Raw genomic sequence first — 26,090 nt, forward strand, 5'->3', positions numbered from 1 at the left:
GCGATATCCGGGCTAGTATAACTTCTCCATTACCTAGTCTATCACTGGGGAGACGATAGCCGGGCTGGTATAACTTCTCCATTACCTAGTCTATCACTGGGGAGACGATAGCCGGGCTGGTATATTTTCTCCATTACCTAGTCTATCACTGGGGAGGCGATATCCGGGCTGGTATAACTTCTCCATTGCCTAGTCTATCACTGGGGAGACGATATCCGGGCTGGTATAACTTCTCCATTACCTAGGCTATCACTGGGGAGATGATAGCCGGGTTTGTATAACTTCTTCCCGCTTCTCTCGCTGGGAGACTGTCCTACCGTCCTGCCGTCCCTTGGATCGCTGTTTCTCCCTTGCAGCTCCCTACTGCACGCTCCACGAATGCGATTTTAGTGGTGCGAACTGAAAACCGGGTTCCAACGACGTTCATCCCACATCTGACACCAGAGTTTTGTAAACGGGACTCGGGTTCGGTGGATCCGGTGGTAGTTGGGAGTCGTCTGGTGGAGCGACAGCTGCGAGAAGATGAGCTCCATTACACACACGAGATGGCAGTTGCTGCCTGAGGCTTTAGCTGTGGCCGATTCTTAATATAGTGGAGTGAAAGTGTGTTTCTGATTAGAAAGTAGATTTCTGTGATGTTTTGCTGCCATGTACTACATACACAGGTGAGCGAAGGTATAACTTTCCGGAAACATTCATTAGTTTCACTTATTACAGCAGATAAGAAGCTTCTGGAATATCCTATTATTTTCAACACATCGGTCTTTCTGGACCTTGTCTCATTTGCGGATATTAACTTATGTTTATCAATTGTCTGGATGTAGCAGTTTTAAGTAGCAAGAGTCACAACTTGTGTCTCTGCTACGTGGTTCATAAACAATCTTATTTACGGTTAGTGTAAATAACATCGGTGAAAGCCAAGTTACAACACCGGCTATTATGTCCTGTTACAATTTGTAATATCCTGTCCATATCAAATATATTACTAAAGGATTTCTTTAATGAATACATTGATTGCAATTTATCCATAACGTGATTATTCCTCATATGCAACAACACATCAAACAGCAGTGACCCCAGAACAGATGCTTAAGGAATAAGGGAGAGCACTTCAAAAGATGGTAACTGATTGTGATACGAGATTGTCTGTTGGTTAGGAAACCGCGAAACAAACTTACATAAGTACCTAAAGTCCAAAAGCACTAAGCTTATGAAGAAGGAGGGTGTGAGGATCAGAACAAAATTCAATACTAACACCAAAAGAAATGGTAACAACTGAACGTTGAGGGTGGACTGAAGGGGCAACGAAATCATGTGAACTTACGAACAAAATCAACGAAAACATAAGAATAATGTTTCACTAGGGTGCTTGGCAAGAACGGTGTCCTATTACAGACAAGCAGTAAAATACATAATAAATACAAAGAAAATTACAAAGAAATAAACTAAGAAAAATAACAAATATACTAAAACTACACAAAAGAAATGTATCAACCAAGGAAACTGCATTAAAGGCCGCGCCAGAGCTCAAGCGGTTAGTCGCTGGCTTCCAAACGCGGCGGCCCGGGTTCGATCCCGGGTCTGGTCAAGTGGGATTTGTGGTGGACAAAGTGGCGCTGGGGCAGGTTTTCTCCTAGTACTTCGGTTTCCCTTGCCAATTTTCATTCCACCAATTGCTCCATAATCACCCTCACCTATCATTTGGGGCTGGCACAATAGACCAGAAGTAGTCGCAGTACCAAATGGACTCAGTCCCACCCCACCAAGTAATTAAAAAAAATAGGAAACTGCATTCATATGAAAGCATACAATCATGGACATGTCGTATTAACAGAGCTAGTATACTCGGCTGAAAGACTGGACTTCACACTACTGCTTGCAGTGAAATGGAAACTATTCTGGTGAGTTCAGTGGACGCATGAATAATGACAGCACCCACGAGAGAGTCATTATAGGGAAATGTAGGATTTGAGGTTCTCACAGAGGTGGTTATGAAGAGATATATACCAGAATATAGCATTTTTCAATATAGGGAAAGTACGATAATAATTATTATTATTTAAAAATATCCTAGATATAATTGTCCCTTTTAACTTACTTAGCATAAATTTATGCTTTGTGTTTTTCAAAGATATTATACAAACTTAAATATTCACAGTCAGATATTTTCCTCCTTTGGAACGAGTCATCAAAGATGTAGGCATGTGCTAATCAAAGACCTTCCAACTGTTGGAAGAAGACTTCGAAAAGAAATGATTTCTTTATAAATAGCGTTTAACTGAGATAGTATTTACTTGCGTTTTGAAGGGTTACAGTACAATTTTAATTCAAGACTTATTATGAGAAACTTATTGTCGTGTCTGGTGGGCTCAAATTCAGTCTGCCAAAGGTAAAATTTAAGTTTTTGAACTAAGCAATACCTTACATTTTCTTGTTTAATATACAAATGCTTATAATGAAGATCATGTCAAATTCAGATTTTGGCCATCTCGGATGTGACAACCTACGCCTCTGGAGGTCGCTTAATTTCTAAAATATTCCATCACATGCAGCCTATTTTATTTGATCATCTCCAGAGTCCTAGATCAGCAGGCAGGGTTGCGATCTAATAAGCCTATATTTCTTTCCTGAAGACAGAAAAATATGCAGAAAATCAATTTAAAGCCCTCGGGGTTGAGAGAGAGAATTTCAGCGTTCCGAATGGCTAGTCCAGGAGACTCTGTGTAACATATCACTATTCAATTACTACGTGAGGTGTTACACACGGACTATGATCGTAAGGTTCAGTTGAAAAATCAATATCTGGTCGTGATACTCAAGGGGATTGGCGCCAAGACGAACTGATTCGGCGGTAAACCGCCAGTCGTAAAATAACTCTCACTTTGACTTGAACTGTGAGACAGTCGTCATCCAGCGAGGACATGAGCCATTGAACATGGAAACTGATTAATCTTTAGGTTTGGAAGCCGTTACTAAGCAGCTACTGGTGAATACCCAGTAGACCGAGAAGACTTAATTTGTGTCATAATGAATTGCAGACTGTATAGATCCCTGAATTGTTAATATTGTATACACTTACATATTTCAAGAGTCAAATAAACCCGATTACCAATTAAAACCCCGTGTCTTGTCACAAAATATGTGACATTATAATTTTCATCTATGTCTTAAGTCGGATTTATCTTGCAACTGCATATAAATGAAGAAAATCACACGAACTACTACTTAAACAAATTAAATCGATTATCAGAACAGTAAAATTTACTATGTAGATACATATAACTAAGGCGTTATTATGCCTTTTATGATCCTTTTGTGAAACCATCGCACCAAATGCAGAATCCACATAAACACGTGTTAAAACTCATAAAGAATCCCACTCGAGTTATGGATGTCTGTGTTTCTTCTGTGTTTATGTTGCCCTGAGTTTGTAGCAACCTTGAGACAAGCTGATCACACGTCAAAAAATTCCTACCGACTTTCTATAAGATTCATAATTTCACAATTAATTCTGAACGGAAACAGGCCAGACAGGCTAATCCGTCAATATAAAAGGAGAAATTTATGCAGTAAACGCTCATTAATCCGAATTAACCCGAGGGAGAAGTCGTTCGGGTTAAGTGATAATCCCGATAAATGAAGCAAAAAATAGTCCTAAGGAACAAAAACTTAAAAAAAAATCAATGGTAATTGTAATAATATAGGCAGTGGCGATGAATATGAAGAAAAAACCAGTGCAGCTATTTCTTTCTGTCAGCAGCTGAAATCCAGGGTCTCCTTCATCCAGCTCAAGCCAATCTTGGATGTTTTCTTGCGTGGTTTCAGTCTTTCTCCAGCTGCCCTCAACACAGTCTGATAGTATTCTTGCTCTAACCCCTATTTTTCCTAAATCCAATGTGTTTTTAAAGCATGTACTCACCTGCGAATAGAATTGTACATTTTTCATGTTTCGATCCCTATTATCCGACATTCTGATTAACTGTAACTGGATTAGCGAGGGCTTGTTATCATGATGATGTTATGATATATGTCACTAATGACGACGGATATTCGACGATATTTTCGACACGCAAAAACACTGCGAACACAGGCTTTAGGCCTGCACCGTCCCCTGCAGTAGTGTCCTGCACGTCTTAATGCTGACAACTAACATACTTGGATATTCTGTTGACCCTCTCCACAAGAGCAGCGACTGCATCATGCTGCCCTAGATGGCAATTTTCTTTCCTCGGCTCGCAAGCCTTTACTTCCTCAAAGCGCAAATATTTCTGCTGACTCGGTTTTGTTGTACGTTCCCAACTGCCAGGTTGCTTCACAACGTACACTATTGTCAGCAGCCAATCTTAATGACCGTTACACAAGCACCATACATCTTCATGACACAGTGTTATGCCAACAGGAATATATGTTTCTATCCTGAACCGGTCATCATCAGTTTGGTCAAGTACACTTCGTATCTGTGGTAAGGCAAAAAGGTAAAGTTATCCCTGTAACAGGCCATGGGACGGGAGATTCTAATATTTTTTTAGAGAATCTGCTCACAGATGGCGGTGAGGTTGTCAGTCTTACGCAGATGAGTCGAATCCAGGGTCATACTGCTGCTGAAAGAATTAGGTCAAGTGAAAAATTGAACGACCTCATCGGGATTCGAACGTGCGACCCTCCGGCTTGTACCGTAGTGTCTGTGCTCAATTAATTAAGTAACCCCAGGGAAAGAGGCCATGGTTCTCATTGGATAGGTGGCAGGTTGGGCCCCAGAGCCGGTCTGGACACAGTGGAGAAGGGAAATATCTCTTGCCCCGGTCAGGAATCGAATTCTGCACTTCCAACCCATAGCCCGTTGCTATCTCGACTTAGCTAAGGTCCACAGGCGCCGTATAATTTGATAGAACAGTCTCGACGTTCGGAGAAACATATTACTTCCATCTTCAGGGTCGAGAAAAATGAAGTAAACGAATAATCAGTACCGTTTGCTTGCTGCTTAAGCATATTCCTCGGTCCTGAAGATGGTGGCAGTATGTTCCTCCGAAAGATTGGTAAACTTCTGCCAGACTACATGACGTCACGTCCCCAGGAGACAGTACTGTTCATAACGACTGCCGTGAGAAAGTCTAGGCTTAGGATTTACATGGCAGACTCCTACACGGAGTACTAACTGTTTGTCACATTTGTCATTCGGCAAGACACAGAATAATATAGCAGTTTTTTACAAACGACTTCACTCTTAGGTCTGTTGCAGTCTGACATTGTGTAGCGATCTCATAAGCCTCCTTATATATTTTTTCAAATTAAGGAAAGTTGGCTAATAACGTGTTGGATTACAGATTCACAATGGAATGTTAGACTGGTGCAAATACTCGTAAATGCCGATGCACCTCTAAACAACCGCCCCCCCTTTTCCACACTCACACACACACACGCAATAGTACTGCGATGATAGTTTATCAGAAAACTTGTAAATTGTAGGAACAAAGAAAGTCAAAGTCGTATTATCATTTAAGTCATCTACTTCAATTAAAATTAAGCACACAACATACACGTATGTCGGCAGTGGCACGTCTTATGAGACATTTGTAAGAGCCAGTAAATCTGTCCAAAAGATCAAAACAAGTTATGTAATGGAAACTCATGTTCCGCTTATCAGCAGGCCAGATGAGTGGGTTGATGAATTAAAATAAATTCTGGTGGAGAAAAGGCGACCAACAGCTCATAACTTAAACTTTACCGGACAGTTTGAGTGACAAGTTCTGAGAAAAACTAAATGGAACAACAATTAGTAATTAACCAATTTTATGATCCATTTATATAAAGAAGCAGAAGAAAAAAGAGACGACTGGGAAGACAAAGGCATAGGTGGGTGGACAATATTAGACTGGATCATAGAGAGATAGGATGGGATGGATTGGATTGATCGGGCTCAGGATATGGAGGGCTCTTGTGAACACGGTAATGAACCTTCGGGTTCCATAAAATGCTGGGAAATTCTTGAGTAGCTGCAGAATTGGCGGCTCCTCAAGAAGGACTCAGCTCCATGAGTAAGTAAGGAAGTAAGTAAGTAAGTAATTTATATAAAGGAGTGTCCATACGTACAGATTTCTTAAGCGGCCTCCATAGTCTAGGGGTAACGTTCCCACCTCGCGGGTTCAAACCCGGCGGAGGCCGTGGAATTTTTAAGGGCGGAAAAATTCAGGGAACAAGTCCTCCGGGAGGGACTTTAAGCCGCGGGTCCCGTGTCGTAGATTTACGGCACGTAAAAGATCCTCATGTCTCTAGGAGACCTCTGAGCAAAATTAGGTAACACATTTCCCGCCCAAGTAGTTTCCAATGCCTCTGGTAGATGGAGAAATATCAGGTACCGAGGGCTGACCTCGTTGGCTGAACGGGACTGACAGCANACTGGTTCAAGAAAAGGAATCCCAGGAAATAAACCTGTGACAAGAGATGATGATGATGATGATAATAATAATAATACAGATTTCTTTTTCCTTGGCACTACAGCCCCAGTGGGCCTAGGCCTACCTCCATGAACTTCTCCGTTCACTTCGGTTTTTCTAGATCTTACACATTCGGTAGGACTCCTTGGGCGGGTGATCAGCTCGTCGCAAGGCCTCTACCTGTACACAAACACAGAAAAACGCACAAACACAAACTAAACATCCATGCCCGGAGTGGGATTCGAACACACGATCCCGGTTTCCAAGCGAGCGAAGACAGTGCATGCCTTAGCCCGCTCCGCTACCGTGACCGGCATACGTACAGATACCGACTGCTATATATAATATATGACATTCAACCTCAAATAAATCTCCCTGCCGTTAGGTTTGTATTTGTGAGGCGGAAAAGAAGACAGAAGCCAGAGTACGCTTATTAGATGTCCCCGTGTGTCTTCACGCTACCCTTCAACGTTTTGAATCAACCTAAATACATCGCTAAATTAGTACGTTGGTTCTTCCAACACAGATACCCCGATCTTCTATGCAGTCACTAATAACAATATGGCGGACATACAACCTTGTGATAACAGCTTTTTGAGCAATACGTCAGGTTTGTTAAAGCTTCCTTATATATATTATCTAAAAAAGTGATATGGTGGCCGTGCGAAGATTTTAATTTAGTATTAAGAGCCATAACTAACCCAAAACTGCAAGTAGGAATGCCAGTACGGCGTACTGATTAGGAACACAGCTACATACGTTGCGTGAGGTATTGCTTATATCAGGAATTATGCTGCATATATTGTAACTATGAGGACAAGCGGCCTCTGTAGTCTAGGGGTAACGTTCCCACCTTGTGACTCAAGGCACGCGGGTTCAAACCCGGCGGAAAACCTTAATGCATTACGACGTTTCTGGAATAGTTGGAAATTCTCGTGCGGTTGGAAAATATTTTAAGATCTGGTTGTTTTCTCGGTTGAAGATCTGGTCTACGTTCACTGTTTCCTGTTGACAAGCAGCAAGTTCGATGCGAAATATCAGGAAGTGATATTAATTCCTCCTTTCACGACGATATGCAGCACGAGTAAGAGCATTACTACTTTAGTATGAGAAGGAGATAAGACAACATTACTTAAATAATTTTTTTCCGAACGTGTTCTTAAGAGTGTTTCTGATATCTGTATTTCGGAGTTATACGTAGGCCTACTGTAGATTCAATATGCACATCTTTAGCTGTTCAAATCACAAACCATTCCTTCTCATGACCTTCGGATCTTCACAAGCGCCAACACGCTCAACAAGAATCTCTTTATGCAAACTCCAGTTTTTCAGGTCCCCTAATTTAAAATAAATAGTAAGAAAGAAATTCTGGAAGAATTGACATCAGAGTTTCTTGTATGTACTTGTACGCCTGTAATGACGGATTAAGAAATATAAATGAAGTGTTGTAATCCCCTCAGAATGAAACTGCGCTCTTCTGATGAGTTAATTCCTGTATTTTCTCCAGTCAAATTTCTGAATTCTGATTACGGGTCTTGTGCCTGCAGGTTCCAGACTTCAGCGCGGATTCCGCGTCATATCAAATCGCCGTTTCAGAAATACAAAGCCGCAAACCTCCCAGAATAAACATTTCGTTTTCCGTTCATTCACCGATGTGTAAACTGTCTATCCATTAGTGAAGAAATGAGGGCACGGGAGTTCTTACGGTTTAAGCCACGGTTTACATAACATAAATTCCTTAAACAAGCGTTTAACATTCCAGGCCAAAAGCAGGACTCGGTTGGGCCAGGAATGTGGGTGTAAGGCTGGACTTGGGTTATGTACCTTGCCATTTCTGGAATTTCTGAAATACCGGGTTCATTTAAGGGGACAAAAGTAGAGGAATAATTTTTCCCAGTTTTGACCGTCAGTTTGCTACAGGTCTGTCATTTTCTTTTAGAAATAAAGGGCAGCTAAAGCTTTTTATGTCAGCCGCACTCTCCTGGCTAGAAGGCTACTGTTTTCCTGCTTCTCCCGCAGGACTCTGTAAACTAACAATGACTGTCTGCAAGCAGCAACATAAATCGGAATGGAACAGGAAATAGTCCTCGCGACTGCTGCCGGAAGCCCTTGATCTTTATAAAAGTGTTGTTGAGAAGAGTGGGATATTTCTGTATGAGCTTCTTGCGAAGTATTTTAGTGCAGATATTTATTTCAGTTGAGCCAAATACGTATGCCATGTACAGAAGAAATAGATTTTGTTAGGAGTTATAGTAAACCCTCGCTAATACGGATTATTTGGAGGGCGAGGTCATTCGAATTAAGTGATAATCCTGATTAGTGAAGCAGAAGGTAGCCCTAAAAGGCAAATAAAACTTAGGACACAAAGAAATATAAATTTAATGATGTAAGTAGTGCTGTTGAAAATAAATAAAGAATATCACTGTGGAACCTTTATTTAAAAAATATAAAAGTACAATACATTTATTCATCGATAGAAGATTTATTGTACTTGTTTTTGAACGAAATAATGCAGGTTTGAAGAAACTGTCAATTTTTTTCGGAACAGAGAAGTGATTCATCTGCCTTCCTAAATGCCATGTGTCTTTTAAAGTGTGTACTCACCTGGGAACAGCATTTTTATATTTCGATCCGCATTAGCTGGGATTTACTGTAATTTTATACAGTTTATGGGTTGCGAGGTTGTCGAATCCTTTTCGAAATCTTCCAGCGCCAGAGCTCTTCTGTCTGAAGAGGACGAGGGGCTCGAGATATGGGATTTTGATAAAATATTAATGTAATACTTCACAAAATATTACCACAGACTCCCTATATTCATTGATCATCCTATCACAAACGACGTATAGTCTCGGTACAGTCAACGTCGTTAAATAACCAATCTGCCAACTTGTAAACACTGTGGTGCCTCCAATCTTAACATTTGCCGATTAATCTGAATATTGATTCATTTATTTACTTGTAATATTTTTAATAGCCTCAGTCGTTAGAGATAACTTATGTAATATCTGTCTGGCACTGTAGTAAAAGCAATGGATCTGTAGCGCAACATGGTTTAAAATACTGAAAAATTAGTCTGAACCTTGAACTTCAGGCACGTCCCATATTATAATGAACTCGACTTACGGCCCGTTTTCATGATTGAATATTAATCATTAATAGATGTTTTTGCTCACTGGCATATAAACACGGCGTTAGATCTCAGACATATGCGAACATGCTGAAGCTCTCGAACTCTCGGACAGAAGCGATTGCTATCAGCTTCAAGTTCTCTGGGTCAAGACGGTTCATGATCTCGCAGCCCACTAAGTCGCTTATCAATGAAGAGGCGTCTTATTAAATTCTGAATTTCAATTTACGTGTTGCAGGATACGAGTGCAATTCAATGTACGATGTCATTGCGAAAGTTTGGAGTTTCCTGTCATTAAAATTCGGTCCTTCTAGACCGGAGTACCGGTAAGGTAAAGTTAAAGTTGTCCCTGTGTTTAACTACCCCATGAAGGTGTATGAGTGAGTTGCTGTATAGAGCCACATTTTCTTGACCTCGGCTCTAGCTAGAGGTGAGTGGTCAGCTTCATGTCCCTGCCGCATAACCCCCTGGGAAAGAGCCCCCGGCATCCATTGGATAGGGGGTTGGGTCCCCAGACCCGGTCTGGACGACGTGGAGAAGTGAAAATTCTTGATCCTACCGGAACTCGAACTCCGACTCCTTTGTCGTCAAGCCCGTAGTGAGTCGTTATACCGACTACGCTATCCCGGCTCCTTGGTGGAATATCGGAGGCCATGGAAGCAACACCAAGATCAACCCTAGACACAGGCGTCCGTCTTGGGACTCAATGCACAAATTAAAAATAAGAATAGGCAATTCTCCCATCCAGCCTAATCGCCGAAGATTTTGCAGGCCTACACCGAAGGCACCGAAATGCATTGTCTCTGTCATTTCTCTGCAGAGAGAATCCAAGAACTCGTTAAATTCCACTCAGCTTTGGTGTATGAATTCTTAGTAAATACTTCTTCCAAAGGTCGCTATCTTCCAGGATATGACGCCATATAGTCCAATAGATGTTTATCGACGTTTCGGAGAAACGTACTGTCTCCGTCTTCAGAGCCGTACCATAAGCCAAAGCACGCAAGTGATAGATTGTATGCCTATAAAGGGGGTCTGCCCCTCTACTCTACCACATTACACGGCGTTACATCCAAGAGCATAGAATTCTTAATGATTATCGCTGTGGGAACTTCAAATTAGATGTCATTACACAAAAATACCGACCAAAAAATGGTTTTACTATCTGCACTCCATTTCCTTAAGGCGCAGTCCACAATGCATGCAAAATGTTGAAATTGCTGTACGAATTCAGAACATGCGATTTTAGGAAGGTGTTCTATCGCCTGTCTAATATTTGTGTCACAACCTTCTCGTCATTCTTGTGACGTCAGAAGGAAACATTATGAATTACTATATATCAGGATGACTGCGATACTGTAACTTAGAAATTTGAGCAAAAGTATGAAGATTTTGTAGCGAAGACTGAGTGATAGGCGGTATTCTCGACCGATTTGCTCTTACATATTCCATTAAAATACCTGCCTATACACTTAATACAATTTCACAAAATATAATACATTGTAGTAATGCATTGCTCAGCTCTGGTTTTCCTTCTGATTCGCCTGTGATATTGTTTGTTTGTAGCAATTTTTATTGATTGTTAAATACTACTTATATTTACGCATTTAATTCTATCAGAATAGTCATTTTCAGTCTTACTTATGTTCTCACCAATGACACTTATCACTTCTTGATAAAATGTTGTTAAGCTACATAACCCTCCAATGAACCGTAATACATATTGCTGAAACATTACTTACATTAAAAGCGTAACGATATAAGAATTATGACATAACATAATTTATACTTACATAAATAAGCATATACATAACACACGCAACTTTGTAATAATATGTGATTTTGTTGCAGTGAGATACAGGACTATATTTCGGCGTGGAATTGTTCAATTTTTGAGATAGTGGCTCGATGAGAAGCGGAGGGTGGGGGAGGGGGAAGGATGCGATCTTAATGAAGTTTGGAAGGCTGTGGCTTGTGCAAGCCACAAAACCCTTATCGCTGTAGCAAAAAGGTGACAAAAATATGGAAGAGACGTTGAGACTAAAACCTGAAGGTGATTCGTTTATATTTAGGTGTGACCAAGTTAGTTCGGACAAGAGAGACTCCGGGTTTCTTCGTAAGTAATTTAACGACGCTTCGTCAACTGCAGAGATCATGTCACATCTACAAAATTAGAGGATTGTTATGTAAAGTAAAGCTATCCCTATAACCGGCCGTGAAGACCCAAAGGGTTGTCAGACGTTGATGGTCCCACACTCTCTAGACAGTCGGCTCAGAGATGGCGGTAAGGTTGTCAGCCTTACGCGCCGGCCGCTCTTTACTCCCAGGAAAATTATTTTTAATTAATTCCTGGTACTCATTTATGTTAGATATGATTACATACGTGCAAAATAAAGTGTAAACAGAAAGAAATTTGAAAAGGCCTCTAAACAAATGGACAGCTTTATTAAGTTACGAAGTTTTCTGGCAGCGACAAATCAAGGAATTAAATCTACGGCCCTGAGGATGAATTAATAATGACCGTATCTAAACCCATTTCCATACTCTCAGAATCTACAACACTCGCTTCGGTGCTGACACCATCACAGTAATATGCGGAGTACTGGCATGATAACAATAAGCAGTTTGGTACTGACACCATCACAGTAATATGTGGAGTACTGGCATGATAACACTAAGCAGTTTGGTACTGACACCATCACAGTAATATGCGGAGTACTGGCATGATAACAATAAGCAGTTTGGTACTGACACCATCACAGTAATATGTGGAGTACTGGCATGATAACACTAAGCAGTTTGGTACTGACACCATCACAGTAATATGTGGAGTACTGGCATGATAACACTAAGCAGTTTGGTACTGACACAATAGCAGTAATAACTGGAGTGCGGACACTATAGCAGACATCGTTGGAGTGCTGACAACATCGCTTCAGTCGTCTCAATAATGACGCCGTAGAAATGACCACAGTCACTCACTAACTATAATTCTACTGTAAGGGCACTAATGCAGATCACGTAGCAAAGTTTTCTGCCCGATTTCATCATTTAATTTCAAAACCGTGATGCGCCAATTTTTCAGTCTGTCCGGTACTCGGACTGCCCTCGACGGCGCTCGTAACGTCAATATATATTTATATTCCAATTACAGATAAATATTAACCTTCTCCTTGCTGCTTTTTAATTAAGTTACCTTCGTTTCTAGTACAGTTGTTGAAATGCCACGAATGACATATTTATAGCGTTGGAGGATTTGTATTGTGTTAACAGAAAACGTATTTTTAAGAAAGATATATTGGGTATATCATGCGAGTTGAAAATTATCTATCTAATCTATGACTCTATTGTCCTCTGTTGGACCTTGGCCAGTTTTTCAGTTTCTTGATAATGTGACGCGTTACCTCACGCCCATCACCGCGACAACCGCTACAATCGGAACGGACACTTCCACGACAACGAATACGTGGTAATTGTGGAGTTCCCGCAGCGACAAATCGTAGCAACGAGTTGTCGTTGAGTAACAACGGATGAGACGAGACACGTTACCAGTGTGATCTATAAGGAACTTTCCCGAAGCAATGGATTGCCGAACACGTGAGGTCGAAACTTGGCGAGGGGTGTCCTCTACTGAGTCCGCGTGCGCCTTATATAAAGGGCCTGGCCTCGAGCGGAAATTGAATATAGAATATTAGAGAATTAGAATATTGAAGACTGGAGTATTGAGAGGAAGACAATCTTGGGATAGCCGCCTCCAGAGACAGTTGAAATCCAACCATGGCCAAGGATAGTTGAGACGTCACATTGGAGTACTGGGCCAGAAGTTAAGTGACACTACAAATGATAACAATTGTATGGTGTGTAAGTGTGAGTGTCCAATAAAGAGTCGCTAAATCCGAGACCCACGAGAAGTTATTTGTCGTGTGACATACCCAACACGTGACAATACTAAGTCAGTAGGACTCCCTGGACGGGGAATCAGCCAGTCGGAAGCCCGCTACTTACACACAGAACAACACAAACACAGAATAAACGCATACAGACATCCATGCCTGGAGTGGGATTCGAACCCACGACCCCACCGTCCAAGGGAGCGAAGACAGTTCATGCCTTAGATTGCGCGGCCACTGTGATCGGCTAAAAATATTCACTATGAGAAAATTAATTTCATTACAAGACGACGTCTATCACCTGCATATAGGTAAAGTTGTTCCAGTGATTAACTAATTAGGCACTGCGCAACGAAGGGATATGGGGGAGCAGATGTATAGATCCACGTATTTGTGTCCTCGGCACTAGATGGAAGTGAGGGGCCACATTCAGGCTGCGGCCACTTTACACCCGGTACCCATTGGATAGGAGGCTGGGTGGGCCCCAGAATCGATCTGGACGGCGTGAAGAAGAGAAAATTCTTGACCCTACCGGGACTCGAACTCCGACCGCTTGGCCGTCCAGCCCGTAGCCAGTCACTATACCAACTGAGCTATCCCGACTCCTCATCCACATATGACACACGTTTCTTATGCTTCCTGGACACACAATACACCAACAATCGAAACTGACATGACACCTGCAGCAAAATACAAATTGAAGTGACCCCGTGTGGAGGCGGGTTCGAATACCTCCACCGTGACCCTGAGAATCGTAGAAGGCGACGAAAATGGAAGTCTCAAATTTGAGACAGTAAAATATTGTCGCCGAGTCCTAAGGGACTCGAACCCAAAAAATAGTGCACTGGCAAGGACCAGCAGCATATAGAAAAGACAGACACGTCCTCTCGTCAGAGAGTGCGCCCACATAAAACAAGACCGTAACTGTCAAGCAGTAATAAAGATCTGGCAGCAAATCCCAAATGGGCGCTTTTTGTCAGGACAGACTGGCCGACTGACCGTCGGTCGTAAAATGAGACTCAGACTCAGACAAATTGACGTGACTTGCCGCATAACACAAATGTAAGAAAATCCAGGACTCCGAGAAGCAGAAAGCAGCTAATCATATCAGCAAACGGCTGACATTTACCTGCGAAGATGAGCAGAAACAGATGAGCGGTAAAGGCAGTGGATCCGTAGCGACGCTGCGGCGTGGGTGACATGATGCCTCGTTCTGAACCTGCGATTAGCTGCCACTGCGAGATGTGCTCCCTCTGGTACACACACCGATTCATCTAACCTGTAGCTAGCTCGATTAGTGCAGACCAACATCTGCGCACCGTCATAATATCTGTATATTGTCGCGGATTCGTAATACACGAGCGACAAATATTTGTATTTGTGCTGTATTTCAATATCCCTCAGACAACAATAGGTTCATTTTTGCATCACGACGCTGTGTTGACCAGTCGCGTATTCGACTTAGTTTGTGTGCGCCCATCAGATGGCTGCACAACTCACGATGTACCATTACAAGAACAAATTAATATACAAAGGATTCGTATTATGCCTAGTGGAGTTATAATTCAGTTTACTGAAGTTAGGTTCGTAGGAAAATTATGTATCGCTCATTTCTATACACTATACGTATCACACTATGTTTAGAAAATAGCAGAATATGCTTACTTTTTCCTGGTTTATTAATCGATGCTTCCAACATTTCAGATTATATTCCATCGAACGATATGATGATTAGCGTGAAAAGAAGCGGTCATGGCTTCATTTAAGGCACTTTCCTCGAATTTGTCCGAACAAATTGAATAAACTTACAAAAACTTACAGGTCAATCATGATAACCGGTATTCCTGGCAATGATTTGGAGTCGGAAACATAATAATTGGCAGTTCTGACCGCTGGCCACGACGTTGTACAGTTGTATATGATTTTACTTATGACTGGCGACAGCTGTCACATCAGAGGCTCAGTAACGCTCAGTGACAGTGTGCACAGGTCTGTGTACTGTAGAGAGCGTGTTCCAGAGGGCGCAGCCGTGAAGTAAATTTATGGTTCTAGTCACTTCTTTGGTGCTTGAAATTGTCTAATGAAAGGGGCCGCAGCGCCAGGGCAGTAGTTACTAAAAGGTCATCTACAGCAACACGATTTTAGTAGCAGGGTGTTTCAGCGACTTATCTTTTTTCACCTCTTGGTGATTACTGCGTGACTCCTAATTATCAGTAATATGGGAATGCAATATCGTAAATAAAATTGCTGTCAGAGTTGCGACATGAACAGCAGTTTTCGTCACAGCGTCTGGTAAATTCGTGTAGTTGTTGTAACGAAGTTTTGAGAAAATTGAGCTGGGTTAATTCATACAAGCTGGCCGAATTTTCGTTGCCTGAGGTAGCATTCAGTTTTTGGGGCTCCTGACTTGAGAGAACATGTTCCATACCAGTTACAGATTGCTGACAAAAAAAAATACCTCCATAGCCTGTAGTCCGCAAGTGAACTATACCGACCGAGCGACCGCCGCTTGTCTGCGAAGGTAGCGCCAACTTTTGCATATAGATGGTGTCACGTGATCAGCGCAACAGTTACCCAAGGCCGTTAATAGATGAGTTCTGCACTCTAGGAATTGTATTTCAAGCAGGAGGCCACAGCCTAGGATTAGGGAGTCAAATTCTGGTACCTCAAAGTGTAAAGTGTAAGAGACTTAATAAAGTAGTACTTCATTCATTACTTCATGACCCTAAATTAAGTCACTTTAATGTCTCACCCTCTTCACATGCCCTTGGGTCTGACATATTATTAAGCGCACGAGATTAGAAGAATGAAACTGAGAGATCATGAGTGAAACAATATTCATACCAGATTCATGAAAATCAGTCAACTGATGTTAAAAGGTGATATACATACACTGCTTGATGATCCCATATGCCTACATTTTTTACTTAATTAAGGAAAGTAGGCACAAAATTGATGCACTGTGGTTCTCACAGCCACCTTTCCCATTCTATAACATGCAGGAAGATGAGTAATGAATGGTCACTATGTTTGCTTGCACACAATTACATCTGTACAAACATCAGTAATGTGTGTGTAAATTTACCCAATATTTTAATAGCACAATAAATATTACATTATAATCCATGAATGTGTGCTGAGTATTACTTCATATCATCACATTAGAATTAACAAGAATGGGTAAAACAATTCACATCTAAGCACAAGTACTGATTTGAAGAATTACTTGGTCATCACTCTGAGTGAGCCTCTCAGCCAACCAGTATACACACTTCAGTTCTGTGGTGTGACTGATGACACAGGCTCAACATCAGAGCAATAACCTCAACAGACCATAAGCTGTAATGTCACTAACTTAATACAATGAAGTTTCAGTGAACAGTTTGGCCTGTAACTCATTCCACTCCAAGCCCAACTACAGGGTTCCTGCCCCTGGTTGTCTTTTCTTCACGACAGCAACACGGCTGCAGTGGCTTGACACAAGTCTTAATTGGAGCCGTCGTCATCTGAATGTCACAGCAGCCTGATGGTGCCTTCGTCCGTGCCTGTTGCGATGGCTGCTACTGCTGCCTCTACCCCTGAAGCCTCCACGCCCTCCTCTTCTCCAGTCTCCTCTATTGGGTACTGAACTCCCCATACTTACAGTCATACTATTATGATGAAAAGCTTGTTGAGGTGGTAGCAACAGACTAGGCCCTGGGGGCTCATCATCCCCTTCTTGCTCCTGTAAAAGACATTCAATTCTTCTCTTTCAAATGCTACACAGAGACACGTATAGACACCTTCTAAAAAACTATTTCTTCTGGAAACACGTCCATGAAAAGCATGCCTGGTTCACAAATTCAAGACTTGGAACTGGCAACCCAGACTTCCTCACAATGCAATACAAAGACAAATGAACTCCTAGAACTGTCACTTACTGTAGTATCTGTCACTAAGAGTAACTTTGAGTCCTCTGCTTCAGGGTCAATGATACCACCTCGACGCTTCTGGTGGCTGAACAGGGCTGCCATTTGCCTTTGCAGACTACGAAGTTCATCACTTAATTCAAACTGTCGAGCATTCTCTACTTCAAGGGGAGGAGCTGCACTTGATAATAAATTCATATCACACTGTATTGGCTCACGGCACACAGGACACAGCACCTGGACAAACAATCTGCAGTTAGCACCAGGCAACAATTCAAAGCAGGCCATTTCAAGTACATATGGTGTAATTTACGAAACGAAACTTTCACTTTTTCCTTCGAATTATAAGCACTGTAGAAAAGCATACAGATTCAAATCCCAGACTGTTTGAAATGTTTATCTCTAAGCCTTTGCATGTACTGATTAGACTGACTCATGGTACTTGCCTTATAAGAGCAACAGCAGAAAGATCAGCTGGCTTTTAATCAATTACTGCAGCATTTCTGTTACCAGACAGAGTAGAGTCTTTCAAAAGCTGTATACCTGCTGTTGTTTCAAGGTCGCTTCAAGAAAACACAATTGCACTGGCGACAAAGTCAGACAATTAGCTCCTTGTGACAGTCCCTGGAAGGAGCAGGCTGCCTGGTTGACTAAGGGCAGCCGTGCTCCAAGGAAAGGTGTGAGCCACTGTGTCAAGGCCTGCAAGGTACTTTGGGACCAGTGTCAAAAATGGTGCCCGTGGGATACACTATCTAGCCTCTGCCCACAAAATGTGCTCTGTGGGAGGTGGCATTAGAACTCCTTAGCAACAGCTGTCGGAAGAGGCTACTGCAGTGGTCCCTGAAGATCTGGGTCTACTAGAGACCTAATGAGATATATCAAGGGACCGACTGAAAGAGATTCTTTGATCTTCTGGCTCTGCATTGGAGGGCTCAGCTGCTGGATCCTCTGCTGCTACAAGGGCCTTTGTATACACAGCCTAGAGACCTAATGGCCTTGGTCACAAAATCCTGTAGGGTGGTAACAGGGCCACTGACTGCCCACTGTGCCCTGAGATGGCACCTACATGTTACGAGCCTCTTGACAAGTTTCATATGCAGGAAGTGTGGACAGGAGGAATCCTCCTCCCACACACCTTTACACTGCCCAGCGTTGACTACATGTGGAATAAAGCTCTTTGGTTCCTCATTATAACAGACAACACAGAACAGCAGCACAACAATCAGGATAATTTTGGCTGCAACATTACAATCAAGGCTCTTTGAAGGGCCTTTGCAAGAAAGGGGGCATATAATGGACTCAGCAGTGGTCTTAGTGCTTGGGAAGACTCCCCAAGATAATTCCACACAATTCAAAACAACAATTCAACTGCCTTTACCACTAGGCAGCCTTCACATTTCTAACAGTTAGCTTTATGGCCGGGTCTGGCAGTCAAAGGGTTAACCTTTTTCACATAATTCTACTTGAAGAACTTATTAATAATAACTAGGAGTAGGTCACCTCCACAGTACTCTGCAACAGGGGATTTCATGAACAAACTTCTGCAATCTGCTACTACATAATGACTCAGAATGGTGACCATATGGAAAAATAATGCAAGTATTTCCACTGTACTGTCATGTGATTCTGAAATATATTTACTTCAGAAATACAGACTTCATTATGCCACTTTCTGATCACCCAACGTAAAACGATTTTTCCTTAATTTTAAATGTGCACATTTAACAGTTAGTACAGAGTGACTCAAAAGTCATGCAACCCACATTTCATTGTTACTTTCTAAATGTAACATAGGTTAGAAAAAAGCTGTAGTCTTATATGGGACGGGATAACTGAGACATACCTCCTAAAGGCATCCTTGAAGACTGTAAACGAAGTAATGTTTAATATATGAACACACATTGTGACTGGCAAAATGACATTCTGTGCTCACTGTGAACAAGGCAAGACTGGCATCATGCTGACAAAAAATACTGTCAGAAACTGCACACAATCAGGAGATGATCAGTGGTGCCAACTGCTACACACACAATCACATTCACTCATCTTGTTGCAGACTGTGACTTTTGAATCGCTCTGAAGAACTTCAGTCCCAATAGCTAAATTTCCTATTTACATTCTAGCAAAGCCAATAAATACAATTCAGCCATCATGTAGTAACTAAAATACACACCTGGCAAGGAGACAGTGTGTGTTGGCTGCGCTGCCAAGCTGGTAATTTGTCTAGCTCTTCTTGGTAACTCTTTTCACTGCTCGTTACATGACAAGCAAGACAGTGTGAATGGAAGTAGTGATAGCATTGTGTCTTGGTAAAATGGTCACCTTCTCGAAATCCATACAGACAGATTGCACACTGACAAGATGGCAGGTTACTGGATGTCAAGTGCTCCTTAACTAGCTGTCAAATATGTAGAATGGGCAACATTACAACATTACCATTAGACAGTCTAGTGCAGTGTATTCAGACAAAATGTGTTTAAGTACACGTGACTAGCAAAAGTAATAAAGTAGTGTCACAAAATTAAGATATTTGTGTCCTGCTACGGCTGCAAAGAATATTTTACTGACTGCTGCACTGTGTGCCACATATTTGTCTGCTTACTTGTACTTTGGTTCATTTCACTACTCCTTCGCCCCATTATAAAATGTTAAATTGGAGTGATTTTGAACAATGTATTGGGAATGAAGTGTTTATGGCTTGTAGTTACTATAGGATTCTGACGATGGTGTATAACACACTGATATATTGGGTTTTTGGACTTTATCCATCGTCCTGGTTTTTAAGATAACTAATAAAAACACGACATTTCGGATACTGGATCTGTTTCCGTCCTCAGGTGAAGAAAAACACCTATTCTGTTGGGTCCGTTAGAAAGAGCTAGCCTCAATCACTGGATGATTCACTGGAATTGTCCAGTGATTGAGTGATTTTTCCTTCACCTGAGGACGGAAACAGATCCAGTTTCCGAAATGTCGTGTTTCTATTAGTTATCTTAAAAACCAGGACGATGGATAAAGTCCAAAAACCCAATATATCACTGTGTTTATGGCTTATTTCACAATACTATCACAGCATTTCTCTTGAGAAAGTGTTGAAAATCATGAAAGCCAAACTCTGGGCCAAGAATCAAACCTGGGGCCTCCAGCATATAAACAATGACATGATCATGTCATTCTGCTATTAATGAAAGTGGTATGCAGACACATGTTATAGCCCAAACTCGTTCAAGCTCAAGAAACCTAAGATATTCATGAGTAAAAATCTCCAGACCAAATTCACATAGCAGTGTCTTGCCACCTGCTTTCATGCTGGCATCTTGCTCGGCTTATTCAACCATGAAGATGGAGACGATATGTTCCTCTGAAACGTCAGTTGACTTTCAGTGGACTACATGGCATTATGTACAAGAAGACAGTATTATTCATAACCACCACTGCGAGAACCTCAAATCGTACTACTGAATTCACATTTGATCAAAATATGTGTATATAGTTTGTACAAAGCACATAAGACAGCAAAATTGTGAAACATACACAAAGCATAAAATAAACAAAACAACTTCCGTACCACATTTAAAAATCTTATCAACGTTTGTACAGACATACCTCAATAAGCTCGTAGATGACAGCCTGCCCACGATAACTTTCACACTTTTCTTTTGCTTCTCTGTCTATCCTGCCAAGCACTGAATCATCCAGCCCACGAGGATTACGCAGTGAAACAACTGGTGCCACATCTGGATAGCCAGAAGGCAACTCAACCACCAATGTGAGGCAGACATACTGCTGTAATGCATCATCTGCAGTAGAAGGGAACACAACTGTCTCCACGGCCACTGGGTAACCACTGTAAAATTAAGAATATGCATCATAAAAAAGGAGACTTAAGTCCAAAATTATCATGCCAAACAGCAACACAACTAGACAAGGAATGCTACTGGAACTACAGGCTGTACCATTTAGAACAAAAACCTAAACAATAATCACGCACTATAATAAAAAAAATTAAATGTGAAGCTGTTTCCCCCCTTCAATGGACTCTCTTAACTTTCCTTGTGACACTTTGAGTCAAAATCACCTGGACTGCTATGCTGCTGCTGTTACCAGTTGCCCTGAAGCTTTGTAGCAGACAAACATGTATATTCATGAGCAGAACATTGATCATTCTTGAACATTACTTCACATCAAAACTACTCTACATTCATTGATGGTTTGTGTGCTGTCTGCAGTTTCTCAAATGCATATTGTGGCACCACTGTTCTTTAGGCAACAAGATCACAATCTTCCGATCAAATTCATTTCCCTATTTGAAGAAAGTGATAGGGACTGCTGCATTCAGCATGATGGAGCCACCGTCCCCATTTCAAACACAACTGCTTCACTGCAAGAGTTCTGTCACCACATTGCTGGGCATGGCCTCTTACCACCTTGAACTCCAAACATTATGTTCTGTGTCAATTTCTCAAAGAGTCTCTTTAAAAAATTCAATACAGCCTGGAGGAAGTGAAACACACCATTCAACAGACTGTTGCCAACCCCAGAAACACTTCACAAGAATGCATATAATATATTAAAATCTGTGGAATCCTGTCTTTGAGAAGGTGGTGCTTGTTTCAGCATCTTCTGTAAATCTGTTATGGAGGTTCCTTCCAATAACAAATAAAAACCAACAAATAACTTATCTCTCTTACTATCCTGATGTCACCTGTATGCCCTAAAGTCGTGAAACAATACAGGTATTGTTGTTGTTTGAGTCATGTTTTAATGATGGTACAGTCTGTACATCTGCATTATATATACTTCCATAATATAAGCAGCCCACTAACATAATTTCACCTTTTAACATGTGGCATTTACATCACACATCAGGGAAACATTATCATATACAGCAATTAAACAATACTACAATTATTCAACATCCAGGGCTTCAAGTAGGGTGAAATGAGGGAGGATAAAATCCAGAATATTTTCAGGAAGATCAAAAATGAACAGCAAGAACAAGAACATTAGAGACCTGTGCAGAGGAATAAACAAATTAAATGGGGTTACCAACCTAGAAGTAACTTTTTTTATTGCTAGTGGGGTGGGACTAAGTCCCTTATACTGCGGCCATTTCTGGCCTATTGTACCAGCCTCAGATGATAGGTGAGGGTGACTGAATATTTTCAGGAAGATCAAAAATGAACAGTAAGAACAAGAACATCAGAGACCTGTGCAGAGGAATAAACAAATTAAGTGGGGTTACCAACCTAGAAGTACCTTTTTTTTATTGCTAGTGGGGTGGGACTAAGTCCCTTGTACTGCGGCCACTTCTGGCCTATTGTACCAGCCCCAGATGATAGGTGAGGGTGATTGTGGAGCACTTGGTGGAATGAAGATTGGCAGGGGAAACCGAAGTACTAGGAGAAAACCTGCCCCAGCACCACTTTGTCCATCACAAATCCCACTTGACCAGACCCAGGATCAAACCTGGGCCGCTGAAGTGGGAAGCCAGCGACTAACTGCCTGATCTATGGTGCGGCCTAGAAGTAACTTAGTGAAGGATGAGAATGGTGATCTTCTTGCAGATACCCACAACATTTTGTATAGGTGGAAGAACTACTTCTCTCAGGTATTGAAAGTACATAGGGTCAGTGATGTTAGGCAGACAGAAATATATATAGCTGAGCTGTCAGTACCTGATCCTAGTCCTTTTAAAGTTGAAATTTTATTACAAAGTTGAAAAGGAATAAATTGACAGATATTGATCAAATTCTGGCAGAACTGACTCAAGCATGAGGTGAAATATTAAACTCTAAGATCCATAAGCTAATTACAAGGTTCTTTCTGAAAGTTCCTGGACTAGGTCAAAAAAGAAATGCTGGCTTAGTTTAATTTTGGCTGCCATCTCCTTCAAAATAGTCTATTTGGAAATGTATACAGCAATCCCATTGTTTTTTCCATGCTTCAAAAGCACCGTGGAAGTCATTCTCCTTAATACTGTCGAGTACCGCTTCTGATTCCCTTTGGATGTCAGATACTGCTTCAAGATGTCATCCCTTCAGTTTCATTTTCAATTTGGGAAATAAAGCAAAATCACAGGGAGGGCTAAGTCCATAGCTTAAGTCCATACATGGATGAAGTTATTAGGGATCATCAGTGTGGGTTTTGAAATAACATATCAACAGCTGATCAGAGTTTTTGCATTCATCAGATACTGGAAAAAAAAAAAAAATGGGAGTACAATGAGACAGTACAGCAGCTATTCAAAGACTTCAAAAACCTATGATTCAGTTAAAAAAGAAGTATTGTACAATATTCTCATATGGGGTACCCATAAATCTAGTTAGGCAGATTAAAATGTTTTTAAACAAAATATACAGTCTGTATAGGCAAACTTTTGTCTGATAATTTTTCTATCCAGAGTGGGCTAAAACAAGGAGACGCTTTATCGCCATTGCTTTTCAACTTTGCTTTACAATATGCCATTAGGAAGGTCCAGGAAAACCAGGTGAGACTAAAATTAAATGCGACATATCAGCTGCTATTCTATGCTGATGATGTGAATCTACAGAGTGATAATAAGGATACCATAAATAAAAACACAGAAACTTTAACTGATGCTAATAAGGAGGCTGGTCTAGAAGTAAATACAGTGAAAACTAAGTATATGTTACTGTCTCATCACCAGAATGAAGAGCAAAATTATGACATAAACATAGGCAACAGATGTTTTGAAAATGAGCACAGTTCTGATTTTTGGGAACAACTGCAACAAATCAAAACCTGATTCAGGAGGAAATTAATAGGAAACTGAATTCAATTAATGCTTGCTACCATTCAGTTAAGAACCTTTTGTCTTCTTGTCTGCTGTCTAAAAACATAAACATTAGAATATAGAAAAATATAATTTTGCCTTCATTACTTGTATTCTTTACCCAAATATAATTACAGTGATGGAGTCAAGGAGGATGAGACAGGCAGGGGGAGATAAGGAATGCATATAGGATATTGATGGAAAAGTAAAAAATAACGAGACCACTAGGAAGACCAAGAGGTAAGTCGGTGGACAATATTAAAATGGATCTTAGAGAAACAGGATTGAGTGGTATGGACTGGATTGATCTGGTTCAGGATAGGGGCCAGTGGCAGGCTCTTGTGATCACAGCAATGAACTTTTGGGTTCCAGAAATTGCTGGAAAATTCTTGAATAGCTGCACAATTGGCAGCATCTCAAGAAGGGCTCAGCTCATTTATTATTATTATAACTAGAAACATGCAAAGTAGCAGAACTAAGAATGTCAATGAATGATGGGAAAGTATGCATAATATGAAGATATAATGACTTTTGTGTGGCATAAGTCACAATTTTGAATTCCTTTTTTACTTGCTGTGGTTTCTGAACAGAGAATATTTTCATACTTGTTGTGTATGATATTTCCCACTTAATTTTCCCCACATCTGATCCAAAGTGTGTGTAGAGATACTTAAGCCTTCCCAACCTGTCAGAGCTGGTGAGAGACATTCAATTTCCATCAAGAATCTTCTTCATAAGCAGGTGGAATACTTTACACTGAAGTAACTTCAAGTTACCTCACATAGATAATCTTCATTGTAAACTGTCTTATACACTTGACGTATTTTGACTCCTGCTGCCTATGGTTTGTGAGTAGCTCTACTGAGGGCTCCAAAGGGTAGTTTCTTTTTACATCATATCCACCAAAAGACAGGTTTAGAGTTATGTTCTAAAAATGGACTCTTAATGTTTGCAGGGAGGGGGGAACTTATTCCTCTAGTGCTCTTATGTACTAGATTTTCATCAACAGGACAATATGCCAGGAGGCTGCATGATTATTTAATAAACAGCTTTGAATAGGAAACGCCAATCAGAGCAAGTCAATGTTTCACGTTTCCACAGCAGATGTTATCGACTGCAAATAAAATCCAACTCTTGCTGCAAGTAAATATGAAACTAACCTTTCATTAGTTCGCACTATTAACTCGTCCATTAGAATAGCCTTCAATGCTTCCACCTCGTCGACAACCCTGCCAAATAAAAATACGAAATGACAGAATGCAACTGTGGAAACCGTCGGCAGAACACAAACAATTCATGTATTTCCCTTATTATTTAAGTGTACAAGCGTGATACCTCTCCTCAACGTCGTTCGACATAGTCCTCGTTTTAATCAAACTCGTATCGTTATCACAAAAATTAAAGACAGGCTCGTGACTAAATAATCAATTACATACGACAGACAGAAGACACTTTCAGCGCATGCCATTCTCTACGATAAATCACTCATTGTATGCAATGTTAATTTTGAGATCAAAATTTCTCTCTTTTAACACAGAATGTCCCACATGTTATGCCGTCTTGGAGCAGAGTATACTACATAGTGGGAACGATTTTCTTGGATGTAGCGTTGTGTATTTATTTGACCGCAGCGGGATGAAATAATATGAGGCTGGACAAAACTGCATATAGAGGACCTACATACTTTGTATTCCTCCCTTAAGATAATTAGGAGAATCAAGTGGAAGAGGAGGTAAGCACGGCATGTAGCATGCATGGAGAAGCGGAATACATAGGTTTTCGTGATGGCAACCAGAAGGAAAGAAACTACGAGGAATACCTAACAATAAACGGCAGGATAATATTAAAATGGGTCTTAGAGGGATAGAACGAGGGAGTATGGAATGGTTTAATCTGCTTAAGGACAGAGACCTGGGACAGGCTCTTGTGCACGTGGTA

General features: G+C 41.0%; 2 protein-coding genes across 3 annotated transcripts in view; both read right to left on the reverse strand.

Annotated features, from left to right (window-relative positions):
- Window positions 1-14,895, reverse strand: part of LOC111871813 (putative carbonic anhydrase 3) — a 35,836-nt gene extending 20,941 nt beyond the window's left edge. Inside the window, exon 1 of one of the 2 annotated variants that reach the window (XM_023865173.2) lies at window positions 3,920-4,115. In XM_023865173.2, coding sequence (XP_023720941.1) covers window positions 3,920-3,970 — 51 coding nt within the window. In that variant the 5' untranslated portion in view covers window positions 3,971-4,115. Of the gene's footprint in view, window positions 1-3,919; window positions 4,116-14,577 lie in introns of those variants that run through there. The other variant, XM_023865174.2, reaches the window with a different exon arrangement.
- Window positions 14,896-16,518: 1,623 nt separating this feature from the next.
- Window positions 16,519-25,646, reverse strand: LOC111871817 (E3 ubiquitin-protein ligase RNF25). Its single transcript, XM_023865182.2, has 6 exons — window positions 25,488-25,646; window positions 25,313-25,381; window positions 20,963-21,203; window positions 19,530-19,754; window positions 17,369-17,593; window positions 16,519-17,172 (listed from the first exon to the last, which is right to left on the reverse strand). Exons 1-6 carry the CDS (start codon window positions 25,508-25,510, stop codon window positions 16,951-16,953), a joined length of 1,005 nt encoding a protein of 334 aa, XP_023720950.1. The 5' UTR covers window positions 25,511-25,646; the 3' UTR covers window positions 16,519-16,950.
- Window positions 25,647-26,090: the final 444 nt, after the last annotated feature.

This window comes from Cryptotermes secundus, unplaced genomic scaffold (assembly GCF_002891405.2).
Source record: "Cryptotermes secundus unplaced genomic scaffold, Csec_1.0 scaffold873, whole genome shotgun sequence".
Lineage (NCBI taxonomy): Eukaryota > Metazoa > Arthropoda > Insecta > Blattodea > Kalotermitidae > Cryptotermes > Cryptotermes secundus.